Consider the following 19,484-nt stretch of genomic DNA (forward strand, 5'->3'; position numbering starts at 1 on the left):
GCAGGTTTTGTTATAATTCCATGATAACGAAAGTTACTTTTCCTGTTAGAAGGATGTAACTTCAACTTATTCACGTGGCCAGATCGTGGCTTGGCATTCTGTTCTCAGGGTTGTACTTAATGTTTCGAAATCATGACTAGCGGGGTAAGATCGGCAACATAAAGCCACATTAGAAGCAAAGGATAAAAATCAAACAGATGATAAATGAAAACATGTTTGCATTTGTTATTCATGTATATATGTCTTTGAACTTGCATTTCGTTGTAATAATATTAAATGGGTGTTGGATTTGTATTTCTTTGTTTTAATAGTGAATTCCAACTTATACATTGTTAATAACATAATTTTATATACGTGCCTATCTTGCCCCATTACTGTTGCCCCTATACCAGGGGCAACTTTAATAAAAATAATTAAAATAATTACAACTTTACAAAAAAAGAGAAGTTGCCGATCTTGCCCCTATACCCGGGGCAACTTCGTCAATTTCTCTCTTCTTGTAAAGTTGTAATTATTTTAATTATTTTTATGTCCAAACTGATTTTAACCAGATGTATAGCAAGGTAACATTCCAATAGACAATATGCAAAAGGTTTTTTTCAGTTTACAGCAGTATTTATTACACAAAATTTAAGTAAAGCTTAACATGCCGATCTTGCCCCGATCTCCCCTATATTTTTGCCTTCAAAAAGATTTTATCGTGTTTATAAAGTGTGTATACAGTATGTGGATTTTTGATTATTTAAAAAGGTTCTTTCAACACTTATAAGACATTAAATAAAATATCTTCTAAAAATTTTAGTTGGCAAATGAGAAAATTTTGCTTTAAAGATTTTACGAGTTTTGCAAACACATCAAGACTTTTCTTCACACTCTGTGCTAGAAAAAGTGAATAAATTTAATAAATACTACTCTGAAAACTATGGGGAGTGGTATAAAAAGACTCAACACCGAATGGTGTATAAAAAAAGTGATCTTATAACTATGTTGCCAAATTATGAGCAATTGCATTAGACTGATGCAATATTAAAAGTATACAAAGCGGGAAGATCAAGGGTGGACATACCCAAAAGAAAAAAAGATGATGCACAAATTGCTAAAGCTACTCGTAATGCAGCTTTAGCAGTAATGCTTCAAAATACTGGTAAGTGTAATTGTGAAATTTAAAAATCGAATAGTAAATTGTTAAAAAATGCATGCATTACTTTTTATAAAAACTTAAAATATGTAAAATTCAATATATTATGATTAAGTAACTTAAGCATTTCTGATATTAAAACTTTTCATTTTAATCGCATTTACTAATAGCTGAATATTTTTTTTAATACAGAAGCCCCTCGTTATATCGCGGATTCGGAAATATCGCGTTCCCCCAAAATTTTAAAAGCACTTGAATTAATAAATTTTAAATTATCAATTGCCATTAAATTTCCTTTTGTAATGATATAAAGTATTTTATCCATACTATTGTCCTTGAAATTACCTCTGCAGAAAAAAAAATTGTCAAGATCTAAATAAGCAAAACAGACGGATAGATCAATTATTATTTGTTTCCTTTTGGTATTAAAAGTTGTTTATTTATTAGATTTAATAACTATCTCCACATTTACAAGTTTCTATCAATTCGATATTTCAAACCCTTATGTAAATTCATACAAAGGTTGAAATTTCGAATTCACTGCGTAATGTGTAAAGAAAAAATTTTTCTATTTTTGAACAGAAAGTTCCAAAATTTTTATACAATAGTAACTTTATTTTGTTTTTAGAGCATTTTTACTCTGTTTTTCATAAGTTTTGATGTTCTATTATATGTTAAATACTTATTTTATAAATTTTCAATTACTGTATTTATAATTTTTATTGAAAAACATAAATCACACGAATTTCTAATAAGCGATTTATTGTGAAATATATTATATAATAAAATAGCAACTGATATTTTGTTGTTATATCGACAGTATTTGTTTTTAATTAAATATCAATGTTAAAGAAACAATAATGCTAAAAGGAAGTTCATGATATCGATATATACGTAAACGTCTATTAATACGATATAAACATGAATAAAATTCAGTATCAAGAACTAAGTTTGTTTTATATCTGATGAAAGAATAGAAGACAGAGATTCTATATCATTTAGTAAAAGCCCAAAATTTTGAGTACTTGGTTACATCGCTCTGCTGGATGTATCGCGCTTTTTCTTTGTATCCCGACAAGAACGACATAACGAGGGACTACTGTAGTATGGTAAATAATATTCAGTAGCAAGTAAATAATATACATGTCTATATATATGTCTATAGGTAATTTTATCTTAATTATTACACTTATTATTACATGATACATGAAGTAAATTAGTACAAGTTCAGTATAATTATACAAACTATTCACTGTTACACTTTTTATATTTTAAAAAGTTTTTTCATTATAAACTACTTTTAGAAAGTTAGCAGATCCTAACAATTTTATAAAAATACAATTTATTTTACGAAGCGGAATGGGACATCGAGGCTAAGAAACGTCAGGTCTTATATAACAAACATACAATACCTTCGAGAAAAAATAGAAGTAAATAAACAAAACGAGTAGGACAGTATCTTTTAGAAAAAAGCGAAGTTCAATTAGAAATGTATTAAGATAACATTAATTATGAGATTATTTTGCATATAAAATATCACTATAAAAAGATAGCATTACACGTCCATAAATTAACAATTGCACAACATTAACAAATACAATTAAAAGTGTTCATTGAAAATATGAAAAATTCATTTCGTTCTTCCTTCTTAACTTCATTGCTTTAAATAGAATTATTTTGTATTACATTATATAATAATAATATTTCAATATTATATAAAGTACAGTAGAACCTTGATTATCCGGACTAATTTGAGATGATGATATAGTCCGGTTAAGGAAAAATTCGGATAATCGAAACAAATACTTTGTCTTTTAATGATAATACAACACGTTTTCTTTTCGATGACATATCGGTAATATTAAAATTAAATACTGTATTTAAATCGTGATCAAATTTTCAACAAACAAACGTTCGTACTGAATTTGTACTACTACTGACCAACGCTTACAGACTACCTATTGTTTAAATTAAAAGGCCCTCTGATGGCGCAAGAAGACGGATTTTATAAAATAAAAAGCAGTTGAAACTGCATTTTTATGAATAACAGTACTATTTATCGTTTTATGACAAGTAAAAATTTTTCGTCGCGTTTGCGGCTTTTAAGTAATGCATAAACCTTCGAAACGCGAGGCCCTTCGGACCGCGAGGCATAGGCGGTGGGCCACGTTGCCCATGCCTTACGCCGCCCTTGGACATAGAAATGATGTAATTTGAGTATAAATTATTTATAAATACGTATGTCAAGTTATATTTTTATTACGACGCAAAATATATTTAAAAGTTTACGGCCACTGTGCGGGGTGAGACGTTGTTGAAACAAAAAAATTTATGCATTCCATCACATACATAAACAGTATCGTAATTCGCCAAGTGCAAATCAGCAAATTCGTAAAATTTTTGTTTATTTTGAACAATCCGGATAATCGAAAATCCGGATAATAGAGGTCCGGATAATCGAGGTTCTACTGTATTTTCTTGCTAACGAAGTAGAAATGACATTGTTTATAAATAACGCAGCTAGTGATTTTATTGTTATCAAACACTACGGATTAAACTTTTCTCGAAATATTGTGATTGCTTTCTTTATAAAATTATTAAATATTTTATGACGTTTATCGTTTTGAAAGTTATAAGTATTAATTAATGTTTCTATCGGTTTTAATATTTATGTTATATCGTAAAACTTTTCGTTAAGTTAAAACATTTGAATTATAGCCATTAAGGTCAGACTTCATTGAAGTACAGAAATGATATAGGTTCACTTAAATGAAATGTTAAATTACTAGCTGTTATTTAATTATAAAATAAGCTAATTGTGATAATAGTTTATAAGATAACAATTTATTTTAAATATTTTTTATAAATTATTAAAAAATTACAGTTATGTAAGAGCTGTTTTGATCCCTATATAATCCAAACAGATATCCAGGACTATCGTAAGATTGTGCTAGTGCTATAGCTTCTTCCATTGTTAATTTTGAATTATCGTTTTCAGAAAGTGGCCAATCGTCCAAGTTAGCTGCACTTAAAATGCCATGAATAACCTGTTTCATGTCGCTAGCTGTAATTTAAGTAAAGGATTATAAATGTTTTGCATTTAATTACTTATTCAAAATCAATGTAATACATACGTTTATTTAAACACGATTGATAATATTTCTTTAGTTTTTTAACGAATGCTGGATCATTGAAATTTTCTGGTTTCTCCAACTGTTCTGAATTTGCATTTATACTATATGAAAATTATTATTACACTTATTAAAACGAATATGTAAATTAAAATATTGCTTACCTTTTTTCAAATAAAGGATATAATTTTCTAAATTTGTAGTTCTACGTATCTCTACGTCGTAAATGTTTTCATATTTCAGATAAGATCCGCATGAAAATTCATAAAAGTCGTCGCATGGATCGACGGTGAAGTCCATATTTTTTAAAATGGAACCAGCTAAAATTATTTAGACTTATGTAAACAAAACATATCAAATTTAGTGAAATTTAATTTAATTTTATTTTATTCTATTAACCAGCAAATTAATTTTATCAGTTAAATATTTTTGGTTGTTTTTGTACTCATAACGGAATGTTCTAATATTACATATATAAATCGATTTACGGCATCTAAATTTGGAATTAACTGTTGAAACATTTTACATTATGTCACAAATTTGAAACATTAAATAGCTCTTATATTCATATTACAAACTACAATTTGTATAAAATGCACAATGAACGCAATCATAAAAATACTACCATTGAAAAATTTCTAAAATTTTTAAACACTGCCAACCAAATTAATTATATTTACCAACTATTCATATGTGAGGACGTCTATTTTCGTGGCTTCTGCTAGGCACAAGATAAACGTCAAATTATATACTTCCACGCAAGAAGGGTAATTTGCGTCCGCAATCCTGTTGATTCCAACGAATTTTCTCCACAATCCTGTCTTCCTTTGTGTTTCTTGATTGTTCTCTCCACAATCCTGTCTTCCTTTGTGTTTCTTGATTGTTCTCTCCACAATTCTGTCTTCCTTTGTGTTTCTTGATTGTTCTCTCCACAATTCTGTCTTCCTTTGTGTTTCTTGATTGTTCTCTCCACAATTCTGTCTTCCTTTGTGTTTCTTGATTGTTCTCTCCACAATTCTGTCTTCCTTTGTGTTTCTTGATTGTTCTCTCCACAATTCTGTCTTCCTTTGTGTTTCTTGATTGTTCTCTCCACAATTCTGTCTTCCTTTGTGTTTCTTGAAGGATCCTCGCATTTACAAAATATAGGATATTGTTTCGGACTATAAAAAGAGTGGCTAATGCGGATGTGCATTTCTTTTTCCTTACATCTCACTCATGCTCTTTAATTTTAATGGGAAAGTTGAATGATGTATATATACTCTATCTAGCTGTTAATACAATTTTCGTTGCGTATTATGAATGGTATTTTATAAATCCTTGATGTATTGGGTTTATTCGGTCTCCGGCATTAAGTAGAACGGTATTCCTAAAGATTACGCCTGAAAATCAATTGTATGTTTTGTCTTAATAAATTGTGAGAATCTGCGGGTTCGAGTCGCTTACTCCAAATCCTGGTTGCTGCTTCGGTTCTTGAAGCCCGCTCACTTTGTTAGTGGATGGCTATAAAGTTTAAATTAATTTGTCTTCAAAGTTCCCGAGATATTTTTGGCATCAGGCTCCTGATACTAGTTAGGATAGTTCGAAGTCGTGTCCTAACTCGCGGTTATAAGTTTCTATTCTTAAAAAGACATGTTCGAATACGAGAGTTTTGTAGTTCGAGTCGGAAGAGTCAGTGAATCTGTCGATAGGGTGACCGACATCAAACTAATTTCCAATTAAAGCCAAGTTAACATATAACAAATGTTTAATGAATACAATAAAGTAGTGATTAAATATAAAAGGAAATAAAAATGTCTCTATATCGATAAACTATCTAAATACGCCTCTAATAGACAGAGAGAGAGAGTTTACATTAAATTGTGCATAATATCTTTTGTTAAAATGATGATGTCTTCGGCCGTAGGTTATTTCTATTGTCGGGACGAGTGATGAGAAATTTTACTGATCGGTGGGTTTAGTGGATAGACTGGAGACAAGGAGAGTGGGTGAGATGCTTCGAGACTAATGTTTACCCCTTTTTTTCTTAAAATTTCCTTCAATCGGGTGTTAGTTTGCTACCGATGTGACGGGATGTTAGAAATGACTCTAACTACCAGATGTTCATCAATATAAGATCGGGAAGTTGATAGACTGAAAGGAAGTGTTATTTCTGCTTTTTCATCAAATTCTCACAAAACAAAGTGTAAAATTGTACGTTTTGCTTTCTAAATAAATAATATTTTAATTTATTAAATAGTTAAATCAAATTCTAACTAAATTATCCCAGTCTAAGAAAAAACTCTTATTCTAGGTCTTCAGATTTTCACAAAAATATACAAATTTTTGCGTATTTTATCCTTGGTACTTTCCCCTGAAAATCAACTATAATTATAGCTGCACTGCTGTTCCCCAGTATGTTAAACATACTGTTCGATGTTTTAGAAAGCTTGCCTATAGTTGAGTGAGAGTCCACGCGCGTTAACAACCTCCTTAATCCTGCCTAATTCAAAATATCTCTGATGTCAGTGCAAAGCGCTCTAGCAGGCAGATAATTTGTAAATTAATGAATGGGTCGTTGTAGCAATTCAGAATTTATAGCGGCTTGGACGACGTGACGGTTTAATATGGTTAACGCGTACGGTACTTCGCATAAGCCGATAACATAATAACGGAATTTGATTGTAATCTCACAGGAATTAACATTCTTGATCAAAAATGTATTAAAATTCAATGTTTATCTGTAAAACTTTTCTTCTTTTTAATGTGGGCTAGTGAAAAGTAAATACACGGAAAAGACGCATGGAAAATAGAAAAGTAGATTTTAAAATCAATTATCGGATTTAAAAGTAGGAAATTTTTTATTAAAAAACAAATGAATAGATAAAATATAAAAAATCAATAATTTAATTCAGTCAAAAATAAACAATATAAAACAAAGAAAAAAATGCAAACAAACTACAGTATACTTCTTTATTCTGTTACCCGCAGGGGAAAAAAACAAAAATGAAAAAATAAGTTATTTATTAATAAGATTAATTTAAAAATTCCAAGCATAACAATATTCACTTTTCAATTATGACTTGATTTTAACGCTCTTATAGCTACTAAATGAATAGAAGTAGTATCGGAATTGATAAAATGATACATAATTCAAAAATCGAGAAAGAAGAGAAAAAGAACCTAAAACATAATATTAAAAAGGATTTCGCTAAGATGACAAACAGTGGTAAAACAGATGCACAAACAATTAAAGATAAGAAAGAGATCAACTATCATTTAAAATATAAACTAATAAAACATTACTTTAAAAAAGAACATAATCTAGTAATTATAAAAGCATACAAAGTAAAGTAAATAGTCATTGCTACAAAGCAATGAGAATAAAATGGAAATGAAGATAAAAAGCTTGAAATCACATCTAGCTAGGATTAAAGAACTGAAAGAAGATCCAAAACAGGAAATCTAAACTGAATAAAGAAAGAAATAAAAAAAATTTAAGAAGAAAATACTATATATTACAGCAGATGAGAGAGAAAAGAATTCTTAATTTTGCGGAGGTTAGAACACCGTATTTAAAAATTAGACTAAAAGTAGCTTACATAAACCTGAAAAGAAGTATCGTCCACTCGTGGACTTTAGAATTTCATTTTTACATAATTTATAATTACTCATAAAAATAAAATTATATGATATACAGAATTCTAAATTTTCTGTAAACTCTCTGATGAATTAATTAATTAATTATTAGTTATCTCTGATGAATTAATTAATTAATTCATCAGAGATAACAATTGGACGAGAATGATTGGACGAGATAGAAACACATAAAACTTAAACCAACTTATAGAAATTTAAGTTTAGATATAGTTTCTATGTCTCCCTCAATAAAATGGAATAAAATAGAAACACGATAAAAATATAATTACGAAAGTATGGAAAATAGATTTAATAAAATATTGTTACTGTAATAATTATTTTGAAATTGGAAACAAAATGTTTGGGAAATCGGACGGAATTAGCACGGGGAACAGTAATACTTTAGTCTCAAAACTAGAGCATTTTCTATGTTAGACATAGACAGAAAATTAGCGCAATTAAATGAAATGAAATGTTTATCCAGATACGTGGATGACACACTAATAATTTATGACAAAAATACAATAGGAAAGTCAAAGATTATACATTTTCCAAAGAATTATTCCAAGATATAAAATTTGAGCACGAATTAGAAAATAAAAATGCAATTAATTACTTAGATATAAAAAGTTTAAGATTTAAAAATAATGTAAAATTTAGAACATCCGAAAAAAACGTAACGTGAAAAAACAATCAATTTTTAATTCTACTGTCCACTATAGTTAAAAATGAACAATTTTGTTACAGCTTTGACCAACATTTGGACAAGGACCACAAACTCAACAGATTAGTGATCTTGTTATCTTGTTCTTTCAACTTAAGTATAAATTCTTACTTAATGGCTATCTAAGTAAATTGTCAAATAACGATAAAAAACATAATGAAAATAAATATAGGCCTATGTGGTTTCCCTTATATACTTGATTTATTTTTAAAAATACAAAATGTATTTTAAGAAATTTAATATAGATTTGGCCGCTGGGATTAATTTAAACTGTGAGAATTCAGAAAAAATTCATAAGATTAAAATATCATCCGTCTCCATGGACATTGTGAAGGAAATAAATGCATTATTTACAGAAATAGTATAAATATTTTGTATAGAGAAAAAGATGTTCTTTGAATCTTTTCAAATGTAAAAATAATATTAATTTTAGTAAAGGAATAAAATCGTATGGTAGGATGTCATACTCAACTAAAATAGTGTTGTAGACACGAAGTAGAATAACAAATAAAGTGTTTTGTATTGATGTATTATAAAGTATTATGATAAGGTTTGTTCTAATTGTTCTCTTACAAAAGTTTTCATAATTTTAAGAAATATTTATTTTTTAAAACTTTTGAAACCCGAAGAGCAATTAAAACAATTTTATGTCAATCTGAAATAAATACATTGCTGAATAAAGGTTTAAAAAGAGTTAATTGTCTTAATCTCTGATCAATACCGATCACGGGAAAAAGTGTTAAATCGCTAGTCCGAGATAAGCATGAAGAAGAGTTTTACATATGTTATATTCGTTTTTATTTATAATAATTTTCAGTTTTCAATATTTATTATTGCAGACATTACTCTCAAGATATTAGGCAATACCTAAATAGATATTTCATAAACATACTTTATTATACAAACGTAGAATAGTATCACAATGAAAGCGTTATCACACACGTGAAACAATTAATGCCTTATCAAAATCGAAAATGTATTTCAGTCTCTGGTGTTAATGGCCTTATAAATTAGATGAATGACTATTAAATATAAGGCAAAATTATTCTAAAGAATATATTACATGATTCACACTTACAAAATGATAAAATTATTAACCATCAGAATGTTTATAAACCTGTAGACTTAACACCACGGGCCGAAATGCATTTTAGGAGATATGTAAGGCATTAATTGTTTCATGTGTGTGATAACCCTTTCACTGTAATATTAATCTACGTTTGTATAATAAAGTATATTTGTATTAAATATTTTAAAAAGTGGATTAAAGGCTTATTGTTAAACTTAAATAGATGTTTTGAAATACCATACTTGTCATTTCGCATTCCTACGCCAATAAGTAGTTTTGATATAAATACTTTTAATACTTTGTCATATATCGAAGTCACATATAATTTTAACATTTCGCTGCATAATAGTTTATTTATTTATTTATTTATTGGAAAAGCGAGACATGAAATATTTCCAACCGTCTATAACCAATATTGAATTGTGAGAACTATATCTATATCGTGTATATGTTATTGTTATCTTCACATTAAATAGAGGGATTACTTCGGAACAGAGTTTAATAACTGTAAATCTATCAACAGTTTCTAAAATGTGCCTACGAAAAAATTAGATGCGGGAATCTTCGAACCTATACAAAATAACAATACTATTTATAACTTATTATTAGAAGAATCTTATCATTTTGTCTGGTGCAATATCTTATGAAAAATTTTTCCTTAAAAATTTATATAATATTAATTTAGTAATTAAATAAAAATATACGTTCAAAATTCGCAACAGTAGCAGAAAATATCACGAAATAATAGTCTATTAAGAAAAATAAATCTCACCTGAAAATTTGCATATATTATTTAAGCACACTTCTTTCTTTGATTTTTGAGATTTATCTATAAGTGATAAATAGCTTTAATAAATTTATATGTAAAGAAAATATTGTAAATTGAAAATAATATTAAAACGTATTTGAATTGCAATTATTTGATTTTCGTCCTATTTTTAAATTAATCTTCTAAATAGCTATTTTTGAATTTGCTATGAATTAAAAAATAGCCATTAAGAAGATTAATGTATTTGAAATTTAATATAGATGGTATTTCGCAAAATACAAACTTTCTAACTCTGATACAATTGAATTATACATAAAAAATATCCAGCGACGAGTTGTTTAACTTTCCCGGCAACATTTAAAACTTGTGACACAGGTCTGTGGCACAAGTTTTAGTTATTATAAAAAGGCAAAAAGCTTAATTTTGAGAGTAGGGATGGGTTTTATAAAAAATTGTAGATGCTAATGACGAGTAAAATTCCGTTACGTCCGACCTTACTGGAGATACGACACACGACTTCCCTTTATCTCTTCACCCCGTTGACCTTTAATTACCAAAATTTAATAGTATCGGTTCCCCTAATAAAATTTCAGAAATTTTCGTCAAAAAGCATAGGAGTTACCAAGATTTAAAAATAGGGTAAACAAACTCGAGCCTAAACACATTCACACACACTAATATCCATATATACAGGGGGAAACCGAATTTGCATTAATCGACTTTTCAATCTTTGGGGGGTATTTTTGACTGATCGCCATACTTTCCCTCTCTTACATATAACAGAGCCGGAAAAGTAATAAATAACTTCCCATATGATAATCATTATAAATAACTTACTTCATCTAGTAATCTACATATACATAATTAACTTGAGACGAAATAGTAGCGATCTTGTTTTGCATTAGATTATTAAATAAAATAAATACATTTAAAGAGGTGAATAGAAATAAAACTTCATGAAAATTTTGTACATATCAGACAAAGAAAACTAACTAACAAATCATAAATTTCTCTATGCTATTTCTTTTGACATAATTTTTCAAGTATTGACATTATATTTTGTTAGGCTGGCAAAACTACTATATGCCAGACCTGTTTGAATGTGATGATGGGTAGATATTTCACAAATTTTGTTAATAAGTGCCGTGTTATTAAAATCACTTTATTAAAAAATTGTATTAGGGTATTGTCCTAATATCATTTGATTAAATTTTCATTGAAATCGCTGATTTTAAAAGCGATATTTAAAATGATTATTTTCTTTTTGAAATGTAATGATTTTGAATTCGTGGGGGTGAAGAGAAACACTCAAAAGTGGCTGTCCTAATCATCCAATGCAAATTTTACAATATTACTGATTTAATATTTGAAAATAGCTAAATAGATTTATTTGTATGTTTTTATATTGGTTTTGATTTATTTTAGTTACGACGCTTCACTTAAAGTTGATGATTTCTTTGTACTCAAGGGATACACGACACTCAAATTCACAATGCGTATTAAAATAAAACTCAAAGTTTATTATTTGCTTAAGTGTATGAGCAAAAATAACTCAAGAAGTTGTGAAATCGTGTGCACTAGTCTATAACACGATTTATTGTATAATATTTATCTTTTTATGAATTGATTCATTATTATTGCTAATCTTTATGCAAATACGCAAAAATACATCTATTATTTTCTTCAACTACAGGGATATAAAATCAGTTATCTAAAATACATATATGTATACTAACGTATTGAATATAAATAATAGAATAAACAAAATTCTTCAAACAAAAACATGCTAACTTAGCTTATTGTTGAATTTCAATATATGATTTTCAAACTCATGACCCATAATTTCTCGTAGACCAATCTGATTATCAGCCTCTAATATAATTAAACATCTATGACCAGTTCTGAATACAAAAAAAATTCAAAACCTTAGTGTGATTTTTCCCGAAAATTCGAAAAAATGAGTTAATATGTTGTTTCACAAAGGTCATCAAATAAAACATCACTTGACGTGCAATTGAGAACAATATTATTGAATTTTAAATATTTATATAAATTATATTTATATATACTATATTGATGTATTGTTTTTTTATTTATTAACATTCTATACTGGTATTCACATATATACAATAAATAATTTAATTTTAAAACTTTAAAAGATCTATTCACTAGCAAAGGTCAAGAGTTATTGTTGTACCGGGCAGAAACAGAACACTTAATCGACACCACTCAATATTGAGTAATATCGATTAAGTCTTTAAGCCATATCGATGAAGGATATTAATTAAATATGATGATGAGTACACAATTTAATGTTTAAATTTTTTTTAAAGGTAGAACTTTATGGTCTTGGGTGGTATTATAATTTTACTTTAGTTTTAGTATATGAACGTTTATTCGTTAACTTTCAACTCTAACTCTTGATTCTTGTATATTAATATGCACAAGAAAACATTTTAATTGTAATAATGATATAAAAAGAAAAGAAGAGTAAATATATCTTGTTTGTTTTTTTATTTTTACTTACTTTGAAAATTTAATAAAACACCAACCATGACGAGAAATGCAATAAAAATGACAAGAGATATTAAAATAAGGTAACGTTCTAACAATGTCCTATTGTTCCAAATGGTGCATTTTCTGCATAAAAAAAGAATTATCTTAAAATATATCACCAAATATACACCCTGTAAATATATTTCAAAAAATTATGAAGAATCTGTATTATTAAAAATAAAGTGGTATTTTAAATTCATTTTGATTATTAACTGTACAAAGAAAATTTCAATACCAGAATTTAAAATTTATAGAAATTTTAAAAAACTGGTACTTAATTTAATTACTATATTCTTAATTTTGGGGTTATTTTAAAAAGTGATTGTATACATAAAACATCAAAATAAAGTCTTACATTAACAACAGTGCAACCACAAGTATTTTCTACTTTCAATTTCTCAAATCAATAGTTTTTAAAATAAGATAATTATATAGTTTGTTTTAAAAATGTAAAGATTTTAATACAAAACAAAAATTTAGAATTATTTTATTTATATATTAATTATGTAAACCATTATACTAATAAAACTGATGGAATACTTTTTATGAGAACGTAGAGTTTGAAAAATTGAGAAGAGTTCAGATTTAAGAAAAATTCAACAAGACTTACTAATATTTTCATAAATTAGGGACCTTCACAAACCATTCTTACTCGTTGTTGCTCAAGTCAGACTTCACGGTTTTCGGGGGTTTTGATTGTTATTGTTTAGATCTCGAATTTATCTAAGCAATTTTATTTATACGCATGCCTTAGGCTTTTTTCTGACGATTTCATTGTGACTAATTCAAAAAGTCCACAAAGCAAAGTTCGCGTCACAGCTTTCAGAATATTTGACCATTACGCGTTGCGGTAATTAAGAAAAGCCATAACGTGTTCTGAACGTTAACTGATTCAACCACGATAGAGGGTGATATGATGCGTAACGGTTTGTAACTTTAAAATATCGGTTCTAGCCTCGAAACATGTTTATTTACAATTTTTAATGCCAAACATTAGTTCTACAAGATGTTCTATAAATTTAATTTTTATACTAATTTTAATTTTCATGCATAATTTTAAAACAATTTCAGATGGATAAAATGTATGGAGAAAAATACACATTTGGTATTTTTTGTTTTGCTTAAAAGTGCTAAAAGTCAACCTACATATACTTATAGGTGGTCGATGTTCTTACTCTACACGATGATATAAAAACCAATGTGCGGAGGATTTATTATGGGTTAAAAGCCACCACAAGTTCTGGATGTTAACTAATAACGAGGATATCATAACAAAATAAAACGTTCTTTTTTCATTATGATTTATTTATCTTCAATTATTTTATATAAGTAGGTAACAAAATTATACACCACATATACAAATATGTCGCTTGATTACTTTTCGATAACATTTAATCATTCGTGAAAATCTGTTGTGGTGCTCGAAATGTCAACATTTTCCAACAACTAATTTATTAAAAATGATTACTTTGTAAGAAACTTTTATCTATATATATATAATCGAGACGGGTTGATAATAATAATAATGATAATAATAATAAGTGCAGAGCCCAAACGGTTAGGAGTTGAAAGTTGAAATTTGGTACACAGATAGGGTACGTCACGAAAACGCACACTAAGAAGGATTTTCCGAAATTCCCTCCCGGGGGGAGAGAGACAGGATTAAGTCTTCTATTATTATTATTATCGAGCCCAAACAGGAGTTGAAAGTTGAAATTTGGTACACAGTTAGGGTACATCACGAGAACGCACACTAAGAAGGGATTTTTCGAAATTCCTCCCCACGGGGGGAGAGGGACAGGATTAAGGCTTCACACTTCCATCAACAATGGAAGTGCTAAGTAACAATGGAAGTGCTAAGTAACAATGGAAATGCTACGTAACAATGGAATTGTTAAGAGAAAGCGACGTGCAAGACGCAGATGCAGTTGAACATATTTTTAGATCCTTCTAAAAATTTTCTAATTAGTCTGGAAACAAGGGGACCCAATTCTTGCATTCTGTGAAAACGGGTAAGGTTTACTGTAACGTAATAATCTTTATCTTAGTTATCGTTACTTTTGCCCGAGCAACGCCGGGCCCACCTGCTAGTTAATTAATAAATCAGTTATTTCTATAGGAATCAAGAATGTTGCAGAGTTATTTATTTTTGCAAGAACTATTACCATGACATTTCGAGTTGCATTTTATGTTCTTTGGGGGAAATTTGTATTTTTTATCAACACTCAAATAAAAATGTAGATTGACGTTTAGCACTTTTATACGAAACAAAATCACCAAAGATGTATTTTTCTCCATACATTTTATCTCTCTGAAATTGTTTTACGTATGAAAATTAAATTTATAGGAAAACCTGTAGAACTAATGTTCGGCATTAAAAAGCCACAGTCAAATATTCTGAAAGCGACGATGCGAACTTCGCTTTGTGGGCTTTTTGAATTAGTCACGACAGGTTGTGGACTTTTTTTGTTTAATGAGCGTTTTCGTTCTTCCAGCCTAACAAATTCATTCTTACCATTATCCTGTCACATAAGATGCACAAAGAATTTTAAACATTACTTATTACTTGAGATATTTTCTAACAGTCGAAAAGTAAATTTTGTCAGTTATTAAATTGTAAAATCTTTTACTACGTCATTTACGGCAAATTGTTTTGATGAAGTGACATTTGTGCCTGAGGTTCGCGGAATGCATTCTTTTTTAAGCTGCTAACTTTCGGAAACCCTAAGCATACGCTTCTTGAACCTGCGGTCTTCTGCCACTGCTCAAAATTTTCTTGTTAAATATGGTAAATCATTTTTTTATGAAATTATGTGTATAATTTCATAACAATTGATATACTGTACTTAATTAAAGAGAAAATTTTTAGTTTATAGATAGGACTCAATTTATAATTTCAAGGTTTATAATTTAAGGTTTTATCGTTTAAATTTTGCATAATAAATCTTAGAGAATTAAGTTAATTAACAAATTTATCCAAAAACTTTCGTTTTTACTCTTTCGATAAAAACTACACTAAAGTTACATAATTAGTTTATTTAACAGTTTTTATTGAAAGACCTAGATAATTAATTATGTAAACCATTATACTAATAAAACTGATATGACTAAGCTACAAGGCTGTAACCTCGCATAGAATTGTTAGTAATTATTTAATTAAGACGTTATTTGACCTAGTAACTTTCTTATTTTATTCATCTTCCTACTTGAGAATATTTTAAATTTCTTCTATACAATTTTCATACTTATAAAAAAATCTTTACTTACTAATATGTAAAGAAGAAAGTCAGTTTAAATTGCAACATTCTTTTTAGAACCACGCTATTTTCTTTTAAATGAGATTGTTCAATAAATGTATTAAAATTATCTTGCTAGTGTTTATTAGTTAGTTCTTTAAAAATTTCAACACGGTTTGAAGAAATGCAATGAAATAGATACCATCCTCTCATTAAGAAAGAGGACAACGACTAATTTCTGTCGAATTAACTTCAACCACAGACTCACAACAGTCTCGCCTTTCTGTACGACCAGTAGAATAGTGGCATTTAAATAGTAAAGTTACTTAATACAAAGTAAATAGCGTGTACGACATATATTTTTTTATGTTTTGGATGGTGTCGAGTTTAAAAATATAGCCTTTTTTTGTGAAATTTCATTGATTGACCTATTACAGTTTTATATTCGGCTATTAATGGCGCGTTAGAGTTAACGTTAGAAAAACTTTGGATGCCTTTAATTATCTTATAAATAAATAAAGTGCTGTTAATTGTTTGCAATCGATGTAATTTTATTAATCAAAAATATAAATAAAAAATATAGGTTATATTAAATTTAAATTTATGTTCGACATTCTTTATTGAAGTATTACTTCAACGCAGGCCGAACGTTGGTGCCTCAAGCGCCACCGTATTTTTGTAGTAAAAAGAAAAAAAAATCTAATTTAAAATTTTGGAAACGAGAGTAGTTTTGTAAGGACCATTTTCTACAACTGTTTCATTCCCCATTAAACGTTTTATTTGCAATACCCGCAGTACTTTCATATTTTTACAGTCCATTAAAGATCGACAAATACTTATATCTGCAAATACTTAATAATTAATGTGATAAATTGCTAATATTATATTTAAACTATACAAATATGTTAACTTCTTTTTTTTTTAAATCACTTATATGAATACTTTGGATTTCTTTTAACTTTATACAAGAGAGAGACAAGCATGTCTGCTTACTCTATATTTAATTTATTTAAATTTACAATTTTAACTATGTTGGTTTTTTCTTTGGAACATAAATTTTCAATATCTAATTTCTTTAAGAATATAACAGAAAATTTCTACTCACTTTTCCTCAAGCGGTTTTTTCTCGGAATTTGAATTTTCCATATTTCTTCAACTGATTTAAACACTGTTTTAGTTTTAGCAAATTTTTATTTTTATAAATTTTATGTCTTTGCAACGCGAGTATTTTGATTGCATCTTTACCACAACTAAGAACGTCGCCATATCAATTACAACGTCCTTGGACGTATCAAAAGCTATCCTTCCGTGGGTGTTGTTAATGTTTATATTGTGTTATATACTGATATATTTTTTCCACTAGATTTGTTAATGTATTGTTAATTCAGTTACGAAATTTAACGAAAAATTTATAATAAAATCTCTTTGAAGTTTCTTTGTATACGATTTATTATCATTGTTTTATTTCTTAATTAATTATTGATATTTGATACAATTTTAATATTATTATTATGTATACAAAAGTTTTGAAGATTTTAAATGATTAAATATTTAGTCTTTTAGCGGTAAGAACTTGTGGTGCTATTGTATGCAAAAATACCCATTAATGAAAATGGATTAGCATTCTAATTTAATTTTACAAATGCTATATTCATAAATGTTTTAAAAATCCAGTCTTGCATTTTACATAATATGTTAATGTATAAACTCACGTTCAAAAAATAAATTACAGTAGACCCCCTATAAAACGAGTTCATATATTTCGGACTCCTATATCACGGCGAAAAAATTGCGACCGTATTCGTATAAACAGGCTAAAAAAATTCGTATAATTCGGTAAAACGTCATCGCCGACTCGTGTCGCGACATGATGGGTCGAATCTAGACCAATAGCGGATATTGCACAAACCGTTGAGTTTAAACGAGCAGCAGACCTACTAAAAACCATTTATTATTTAACGGCCATAAAAATTATATTTATATTAATGACATCTCCAAAGTTCAGCAAAGTTTTCGCAAAAAAAAAAAATAATTTATCAGGAAGCACGCGAGCGCCATTCGATACATCGCTCCACGACGAAAACAAACTTAAGCAATGGGGTCGTCGAACGGTGCACACTCGGTAAGTAATCCTACAAATTTTTGTTTATATCATAGTTTATATGGATTATTCCCAAAAAATTATACGTATTTTGGAAATGTTGAGTCGAATTAGTCTAGAATCGATTAATTTTATGGAAGAAAACCATTCAAACAGCCATAGTCCGTAAACTACATACGTGCCGGGCTGTGATTGGCTCATGTATTTAAGGACTCTAGAAAATGAATTTCATAAAAAGCGGAACGTATCTACTGTGTTACAGTGGGGTCGACTGTATTACAAAATGTAAAAAGTTTTATGTTGATCCGAACCGATGTGACTTTTTATGGAAACTCGTTCCTTATTTTTTATCTGTGATGAGGCCTTCATAACGCTTCCAAAATGTGAGGGCTGCGAGAAAGCCCTAGTAATGATGAGAGCCGAGTATTAAACACAAATTCATATATGTATTTATAAATTTCTATCCTTGTTAGCACTTTATGAATGCAATTTCTATTTTTACTGCAGATAAATAATACAAAGCACACAGCAAGCTTCACACTTTACTGAAAAAACGAAACTGTTCTATTGGAGCATTCAACAACTGTAGAGAAATGTTGATAGTGATGAAGACTTAGCATTTCGAAAATTCAAAGTTTCATTATCTCCTAATAGAGAGGTTGCGGCCGACGTTTTCAACGCGAAAAACGTGTACATTGGACATTCAGCACAGCCTTTCTGTAAGCCTAGAAGTTTGACAATGGCGTTTGGAACGTCAGTGGAATCATGTTCGACGTTCCAAACGCCATTGTCAAACTTCTAGGCTTACAGGAAGGTGGTGCTGAATGTCCAATGTACACGTTTTCGTGTTGAAAACGTCGGCCGCAACCTCTCTATTAGGAGATAATGAAACTTTGAATTTTCGAAATGCTAACTCTACATCATCATCAACATTTCTCTACAGTTGTTGAATGCTCCAATAGAACAGTTTCGTTTTTTCAGTAAAGTGTGAAGCTTGCTGTGTGCTTTGTATTATTTATCTGCAGTAAAAATAGAAATTGCATTCATAAAGTGCTAACAAGGATAGAAATTTATAAATACATATATGAATTTGTGTTTAATACTCGGCTCTCATCATTACTAGGGCTTTCTCGCAGCCCTCACAT

General features: G+C 28.7%; 1 protein-coding gene across 1 annotated transcript in view; it reads right to left on the bottom strand.

The window, feature by feature from the left end:
* The window catches only part of LOC111619300 (endothelin-converting enzyme 1-like), a 38,844-nt gene extending 21,352 nt beyond the window's left edge, over positions 1 to 17,492 (bottom strand). Inside the window, exons 1-6 of the mRNA XM_023360996.1 lie at positions 17,344 to 17,492; positions 12,974 to 13,086; positions 10,450 to 10,506; positions 4,434 to 4,589; positions 4,273 to 4,356; positions 4,021 to 4,202 (exon numbers count right to left, since the gene is read on the bottom strand). Of these exons, the coding sequence (XP_023216764.1) occupies positions 4,021 to 4,202; positions 4,273 to 4,356; positions 4,434 to 4,589; positions 10,450 to 10,506; positions 12,974 to 13,086; positions 17,344 to 17,384 (633 nt within the window). The 5' untranslated portion in view covers positions 17,385 to 17,492. The remainder of the gene's footprint in view (positions 1 to 4,020; positions 4,203 to 4,272; positions 4,357 to 4,433; positions 4,590 to 10,449; positions 10,507 to 12,973; positions 13,087 to 17,343) is intronic.
* Positions 17,493 to 19,484: the final 1,992 nt, after the last annotated feature.

The sequence above is a fragment of the Centruroides sculpturatus genome, unplaced genomic scaffold, assembly GCF_000671375.1.
Source record: "Centruroides sculpturatus isolate CEXI.00-Female unplaced genomic scaffold, Cexi_2.0 scaffold46, whole genome shotgun sequence".
Lineage (NCBI taxonomy): Eukaryota > Metazoa > Arthropoda > Arachnida > Scorpiones > Buthidae > Centruroides > Centruroides sculpturatus.